This window comes from Gymnoscopelus microlampas, assembly GCF_963454915.1.
Source record: "Gymnoscopelus microlampas genome assembly, chromosome: 21".
NCBI lineage: Eukaryota > Metazoa > Chordata > Actinopteri > Myctophiformes > Myctophidae > Gymnoscopelus > Gymnoscopelus microlampas.
This window is the reverse complement of record NC_139958.1, coordinates 15,589,432-15,597,334: the sequence shown is the minus strand read 5'-3', so window position 1 is coordinate 15,597,334 and position 7,903 is coordinate 15,589,432. Positions and strand designations below refer to the sequence as shown.

The 7,903-nt window shown below is 41.3% G+C and overlaps 1 protein-coding gene across 2 annotated transcripts; it reads right to left on the bottom strand.

Moving 5' to 3' along the window:
* Positions 1-309: 309 nt before the first annotated feature.
* Positions 310-7,156, bottom strand: LOC311037738 (CD209 antigen-like protein C). Of its 2 annotated transcripts, XM_084047010.1 has the most exons (7): positions 7,061-7,156; positions 4,066-4,170; positions 3,096-3,188; positions 1,739-1,831; positions 1,416-1,576; positions 1,090-1,199; positions 310-956 (listed from the first exon to the last, which is right to left on the bottom strand). In XM_084047010.1, the coding sequence occupies exons 1-7, from the start codon at positions 7,128-7,130 to the stop codon at positions 827-829; spliced, it is 762 nt and encodes a 253-aa protein (XP_083903136.1). In that variant the 5' UTR covers positions 7,131-7,156; the 3' UTR covers positions 310-826. The 2 variants fall into 2 exon arrangements, with proteins under 2 accessions (XP_083903136.1, XP_083903137.1); XM_084047011.1 differs by lacking the exon at positions 3,096-3,188.
* Between the last annotated feature and the right edge of the window lie 747 nt (positions 7,157-7,903).

Sequence of the window (7,903 nt, the reverse complement as noted above, 5' to 3'; positions counted from 1 at the left end):
AAACTTTGCACGCACACTCCCTAGAGGCCAAGGAAAAACCTTTGCCCTGCATTTTTCACATCTGCCTGTTAGAGCGCCACCAGGAGGCTGACTTTTGTAAAACAAATGTTTTCCTCTTACTCCTTCAGATTCTGTCCAAAAAACACGCAAATTGGTACACAGTATCTCTATAGTCATGTGATCAAGATGAATTTGTCCGATATTTCATATTCCATCCTACTTGCCTACATTGGCTTTCAAAGTTTGCAGAATAGGTCCGTTTTGAAAAAAGTCCTCAAATCATGAACGCAGTGTGCGATTTCCGTGAAATTTTGTACGCACATTCCCACTAGGCCGAAGAAGAAATGCCCCCCTTTTCACATTGGCCTGTTATAGCGGCACCAGCAGGTCTAATTTAGCAAACCACATTTTTGGAACAAAATCATGAATGCAGTGTCCGATTGCTGTGAAAGGCCTAAGAAGAAATGGCACCCTTTTCACAATGGCCTATTATAGCGCCACCAGGAGGCCATAATAACCTACCTGACCTGGCGGAGACTTGTGCTCAGAGGAGCACTTTTTCTAGTTTTCTATGGAATCATGGGATTGGAATCAGTGGTGCAGAGCAGGCAAGGAAAGCATCACAAAGTTGCGTTTGGCACAACAAATGTACTCAAATGAGAAGTGACTTTTACCGGATGGCAGCCAATCACCACGTAGCTGCACGTTTCTGCATTGAGTGACATTCGATACCACTTAAGATGGACAGAAACACATCTGTGACACACCCACAAGCGGCAAACACTGAGTGTAGAAGGCACCTTGGGGCAGAAGAAACGTCACTTCTTCAGATCTTCTTCTCACAGATACGGTTGTATGTAGATGTAGCTGTAGATGGGACATTTGTCCATTTTCCTTCCTTGTGCAGGTAGACTACACAAACAAAGCGGTTAGTAGGCTGTCCAATATCCCAGTACCTGCAGAGAGTAAACAACATACATACATTATTTTTAACCATCCACTCAGTCACTCACATAGTGACTTTGATAGAATTACAATTGAAAATAAAATTATATATATATATATTTACACGTATCTAAAATGACTCACGCTATTGTCAGTGGTGTGTCATCCACCCATGTCCAATTTCCCTTCATCTTTCTCAGACCAATCCATGATACTGCTCCTTCTGCCTCATGGCCCAATCCTCTGATGAATTCCTGAGGATTTTTCCATAATTGAACCATAGTTATTGTTCTCTAATATGTTAATTAATTGACTATAATCATGGAACTCCAGGTAAGAAATATTAACGCGTGCGCACACACACACACACACACACACACACACACACACACACACACACACACACACACACACACACACACACACACACACACACACACACACACACACACACACACACACACACACACCTGTTCTTCTTTACTGTCAATGATCACCAGATCTGCTCCTGCCTCCCGACATTGCTTTTTACTTTCATCCCAAGTTTTATTTTCAGTAGATCTGTTATAACAGCTGCATCCAAACATCTGCCATCCAGTAGGACACGACTTGACTGAACAGTCAAGTAACACTAGTCAAAGACAAGTAAGAAATGACATGCGTAATGTTCGCAGAATGAGGACAGGTGGTTAATGTTTCTGTGAGGACACCGAGACTTTGACTTATAAAGAGTCAGTGAGATATGTAGGTAATAGCAGGACATTTCCTGTATGTCTTTTTTTACGTCTCTCACCTGCTGTCTCTCTCTTAAGTTGGTTTACTTCACTTTGCAACTGATTTCTCTCAAGGGTCAGGTTGTAATTCAACTGGTTATTGGCTGAATTATCTGCAAAGGATGATGACAATAAACACTGTTGTATACTGTTTATGAGGTCAGCATCTACTGTATGTGGAAAATTAGCTTTGAGAAGAAGAACACTCATTGTTATTCTTGTTATTCTTTACATGCATCACTTTCTTCATCATACTTTGTAGTTACATTTATGGGTAGATTCAGGAATCTCTCTGTGTGTCTGTCTGAGTCCACTATTTAACTCATGTGGTCGGATCCACAAACCAAGTTGGAGCGTCATAGATGAGGGACATCTTAGACTGGTCTCTAAGTACTAATAACGGGTACTGAGTCACTAAGTACAACATACGTAGTACTGTGCAAAAGTTTTAGGCATGATGTCATGCAACACAATTCCTGAGTGAGTGTTGTGGTAGTTTTATAGCACTAGAGGTTCAGCCTCCTACACATCTAGAGTTCGGGTTCGCTATGCGGCCCTCACACTTACGTCACACTGCCAATCCAACCACGTAGATTCCCACTTGGTCCAGGAAGAAATGCCACTTGAAAACGTTCACATCAGCTTCATGGTGGCGCTATAACAGGCCGATTCATGTTTTTACCTATAACTGCACCGATCTGCGTGAAACTTTGCACGCACACTCCCTAGAGGCCAAGGAAAAACCTTTACCCTGCATTTTTCACATCTGCCTGTTAGAGTGCCACCAGGAGGCTGACTTTTGTAAAACAAATGTTTTCCTCTTACTCCTTCAGAGTCTGTCCAAAAAACACGCAAATTGGTACACAGTGTCTCTATAGTCATGTGATCAAGATGGATCTGTCCGATATTTCATATTCCAAAGTTTGCAGAATAGGTCCGTTTTGAAAAAATCCTCAAATCATGAACGCAGTGTGCGATTTATGTGACATTTTGTACGCACATTCCCACTAGGCCGAAGAAGAAATGCCCCCCTTTTCACATTGGCCTGTAATAGCGGCACCAGCAGGTCTAATTTAGCAAACCACATTTTTGCAACAAAATCATGAATGCAGTGTCCGATTGCTGTGAAAGCCCTAAGAAGAAATGGCACCCTTTTCACATTGGCCTATTATAGCGCCACCAGGAGGCCATAATAACCTACCTGACCTGGCGAAGACTTGTGCTCCGAGGAGCACTTTTTCTAGTTTTCTATGGAATCATGGGATTGGAATCAGTGGTGCAGAGCAGGCAAGCATCACGAAGTTGCGTTTGGCACAACAAATGTACTCAAATGAGAAGTGATGTCTTTGTATTTTTTTTTTTTTTTACGTCTCTCACCTGCTGTCTCTCTCTTAAATTGGTTTACTTCACTTTGCAACTGATTTCTCTCAAGGGTCAGGTTGTAATTCAACTGGTTATTGGCTGAATTATCTGCAAAGGATGATGACAATAAACACTGTTGTATACTGTTTATGAGGTCAGCATAGTTACTGTATGTGGAAAATTAGCTTTGAGAAGAAGAACACTCATTGTTATTCTTGTTATTCTTTACATGCATCACTTTCTTCATCATACTTTGTAGTTACATTTATGGGTAGATTCAGGAATCTCTCTGTGTGTCTGTCTGAGTCCACTATTTGACTTATGTGGTCGGATCCACAAACCAAGTTGGAGCGTCATAGATGAGGGACATCTTAGACTGGTCTCTAATATATACTAATAATGGGTACTGAGTCACTAAGTACAACATACGTAGGTGGTACTGTGCAAAAGTTTTAGGCATGATGTCATGCAACACAATCTGTCTGTGTCCTTGTTGTGCCCATATATGGAGAGGTCTCTTTCTGTCTGTGTGTACCTGTGTCCCTTCTATGCCCATGCATATATGGAGATATCTATATCTGTCAGTCCTTGCCCCTTTTATGCTCATACAGTATATTCGAAAGCCCATATATGGGCATATTTGTTGGATCAGCGGTTCTGGACAACTGGATATCTGAACTACTGTACTATTTGTCAGTCCTTGTCCCTTTTATGCCCATATATTGAAAGCTGATGTCATCAGTATATGCCAAAAAATGGGCATACATGTATAGAGCTGACTGATTTGTTTGCGGCTGATGCCAGACGACACATTGAGGTTAGACAACACACTCCATATTTGGGCATAGCTGCTCCATATTTGGGCATAGCAGCCATAACCATATAAGGACACTCCTTATATGGTTATGGCTGTGTCAGAGTGAAGTCAGAGATCCGCCCACCCACCCTCCCATTTGCCAATTTTAATATAGGATAGAATACTCACAATGCACGGCCTGGAATATGATCACAGCCGTCAGCACAAGACACAGCGTTGTCAGACACGGAGCAACAACTCTGAGAGGCCTTCTCACTCTTTTAGAGCACTGTCCTGAAATGGAATGTACAGCTACTTGGTGTGTAATGAATGAGAAAGAGCAAAACAAGACTAAAATATAGCTGCAAGCAGCGATAATACGGGGCCAGTGAGAGAGAGACAGACAGACATGGAAACTGGAGAGAGAGAGAGAGAGAGAGAGAGAGAGAGAGAGAGAGAGAGATGGAAACTGGAGAGAGAGAGAGAGAGAGAGAGAGAGAGAGAGAGCCATGGAAACGGAATAGATTGAAGAGAGACATGGAAACGGAATAGATTGATGAGAGAGAGAGAGATGGAAACAGAATGGATAGATTGGACATCTCAACCTATTGCCATTAACAGGAATCGAACTCTCAACCTTCGGACTAGGATAAGGATAATTCCTTTTGACAGGTCGTTCATGAAAGTCCTTGTGGTCTTGTTTCCAATGAGAACCTGTGAGCAATTAGGGGTTAAGAGTCTTGCTCAGGGACAAATTTCATTTCATCGACGCATATGCTGGGATGGCCTGGAATCGAACCTGGGGCAACCAGGGCCTCTGGTTCCCTAGGCGTGCTCACTAACCACCCAGCTATGGCCGCCCCATGATAGGCTAATGGGCTGCAACACTACCTATAGTGCTATAGCTTTGTCCAGGCTGATGTTGTCTGTTGAAGATCATAAACTCTTGCCTTCTGTCATGAACCAAGCCAACACTAAGATCACTCGTTCACAAACCATTTACCAATAGAGAAATTGTATGTCTCCTCGCTACCGAAAACAGTGAAAGCAGCCGATCTACAAGCTCAGAAACACGTTGCTATCTGAAAAGTTTTGAGATTGTAGATCGGCTATTTTCAGAAGGAAGTATGTCATACATTGAGAAATCGTACTCTCAAATAAGCATTTCAGGTTATCTTTACCATTGGCACATGTATTCATTGATACAGTCATGTTGTTTGCAATTCAACTTAAATTAAGTCTGCATCAAGTGAGGCTTGAACTGGCGACCTTGAGATTGTGAGGCACTCATTTAAGGGAGACGCAAGGACCTATGAAAAAGGAGATTACACAGATGATACAGTTTCACGCAAATAGCTGAAAAATCCTGGGTTTAAGTGTTTTTCAAACTGCTCAAAATTGCGGACAATCTACGGGCGGAGCTTACTGGTCAAAGCGATAGATGTGTTCCTCATGAGTCAAGGCACATGTGTAAGCAAGTTTCACGACTTTCGGCCAAACGAGGCATGACTTATGCCTGTTTAAAGTTAGCATTTTCAAAAAATTGCTATAGCGCCCCCTTTTGGCCAATTGGAGTAAGATTGGTTTCAGTGATATTTGGAATGACCCTGTACATTTCTGCAAAGTTTCAAAGAAATGTGAGTCTGCATGTATGTTTTAGGCACAGATGAATAATTTTCATAAAACTGTAATAGTTAAAATCTATCTCCTCCTGGGATTTTTGAGCAATCTGCACGAAACGTTTAACACTTGAACTTTGGACCTCTGCCTACAAAAATGTCCAACGGATTTTCCATAAGTGAAAAAATGCAGAAGTTATGAGCCAATGGCTGTTTTTCATATAATTCAAAATGGTGGGCGATCTAAAGGTCAGAGGTCAAAAGTCAGACCACGAAAGTTGTCGGGCATGAAGAGACGCATGTGTGTATCGAAGTTTCATGGTTGTAGGTCAAACAGGGCATGAGTTGTACCTGTTCAAAGTTGGCACTTTCAATTGAGTGCTATAGCGCCACCCTTTGACGAATGAGTGTGAGAATTATTTCTTGGTAGTTTTTCATGAGCATCTACCATATGGCCGAGTTTCGTAAAAAGCATATGCACGGTTAAGCCAGAACTGGCAAAAACAAGTATTTTTCAAATTGCGGAAAATCTAAGGACGGAGCTTAATGGTCAAATCGATACGTGTGTTCCTCATGAGTCAAGGCACATGTGTAAGCAAGTTTCACGACTTTCGGCCAAACGAGGCATGACTTATGCCTGTTTAAAGTCTGCCTTTTCAAAAAATTGCTATAGCGCCCCCTTTTGGCCAATTGGAGTAAGATTGGTTTCAGTGATATTTGGAATGACCCTGTACATTTCTGCAAAGTTTCAAAGAAATGTGAGTCTGCAGGTATGTTTTAGGCACAGATGAATAATGTTCATAAAACTGTAATAGTTAAAATCTATCTCCTCCTGGGATTTTTGAGCAATCTGCACGAAACGTTTCACACTTGAACTTTGGACCTCTGCCTACAAAAATTTTCCATAAGTGAAAAAATGCAGAAGTTAGGAGCCAATGACTGTTTTTCATATAATTCAAAATGGTGGGAGATCTAAAGGTCAGAGGTCAAAAGTCAGAGGGTGAAAGTTGTTCAGCATGAGGAGACGCATATGTGTATCCAAGTTTCATGGCTCTAGGTCAAACAGGGCATGAGTTGTACCTGTTCAAAGTTGGCATTTTCAATTGAGTGCTATAGCGCCACCTTTTGACGAAAGATTGTGAGAATTATTTTTTGATCGTTTTTCATGACCATCTACCATATGGCCGAGTTTCGTAAAAAGCGACTGCACGGTTCAGCCAGAACTGCGAAAAGTGGCAGAAGAAGAAGAAGAAGTGACAGAATACTGCCAATAACAATACGGTTCCAGAGCAGAGCTCTGGCCCCGTAAATAGTCTAAAAGCCCTGCTAGCTACCCAGCTAGACCAAAGTGCTTTACACTGACCAGCATTATCTCTAAAAATACTTTAACATATCAAAGTTATTATACTATAATAGGTATACTTTTTTTTTTGTGCTGCAACAAAATCTGACTAAAATAATCTTTTCCTGTTGCAGGAACGTCAATGCCTTGTTTTTCTACCATAAATATATTTTTTACATGGAGAAATCATCTTGACAATGATTCACAACTTTGTCGAACTCACCGTGAGTCTCCTGTGGTCCAGACACGAAGTTGTCCACACTCTCGTAGATTTCCACCTCTCTCTCCTCCATCTCCCCCCTCTGTGATCATGTCTGTGGCTGGATGTTTGGCACAGTACTGCAGCAATAAGGAAGTACAAGACACAAACACGGTACTTCTCAGACACACACATGCGCACGGAAACTAGCTCTTACCTAGAACTGAGTTGTTACTAAATATACCAACTACTGAGTGTAACTGTTGCAGATCTCTGCACAACATAAGGGTGTGAAGTGAATTGAACTTACAGTGCAGGCTCTACCCATTTTCAACAGTACAGTATATAAGAAAATAAATTAAAGGAAACATAATCACCCTTGCTTCAGTTTTTGAAACATTACCTTTTTGGGTAAGCTATGGCTATGACTCTGAACATATACATTTTATTTATAAACGGTATGCGAAGCAAAGTAATACATTCCTGCAGAGACAGCCAATTATAAGTTGCAGTGGTGTGTTTAAATTCTTTTTGGAAATTCTGTTAAAGCATTTCCTTTATAGTATAACATTCTAATATACGTTATAAATGAATATAAATATACAAACAGGAAGGCAATCATTATCTGTCCCCACTAGGGACAGAGATTATATTTTCATTCCTGTGTCTGTCTGTCTGTCAGTGTGTCCAGGGTTATTTCTCAAACAACTTTTGTGTGCACACTGCCAGTGGGCCAAGGAAGTCACTTCAACCCAGAATTTTCAAATCAGGCTCATGATGGTGCTATACCAGGCTGCTTTATGTTTTGGGCTATATCAAAAAAAAATCCCTGGATCATGATGCAACTCCCCATATAGGCCATCAGCC

Excerpts from the sequence above, each read along its gene's own strand:
- LOC311037738 (XM_084047010.1), bottom strand. The coding sequence starts at position 7,130 with ATGGAGGAGAGAGAGGTGGAAATCTACGAGAGTGTGGACAACTTCGTG. Across the intron at positions 3,189-4,065 it reads CATATTCCAGGCCGTGCATT|ATAATTCAGCCAATAACCAG; the intron begins GTGAGTATTCTA and ends CATCCTTTGCAG. Across the intron at positions 1,200-1,415 it reads TTGACAGTAAAGAAGAACAG|GAATTCATCAGAGGATTGGG; the intron begins GTGTGTGTGTGT and ends AAAAATCCTCAG.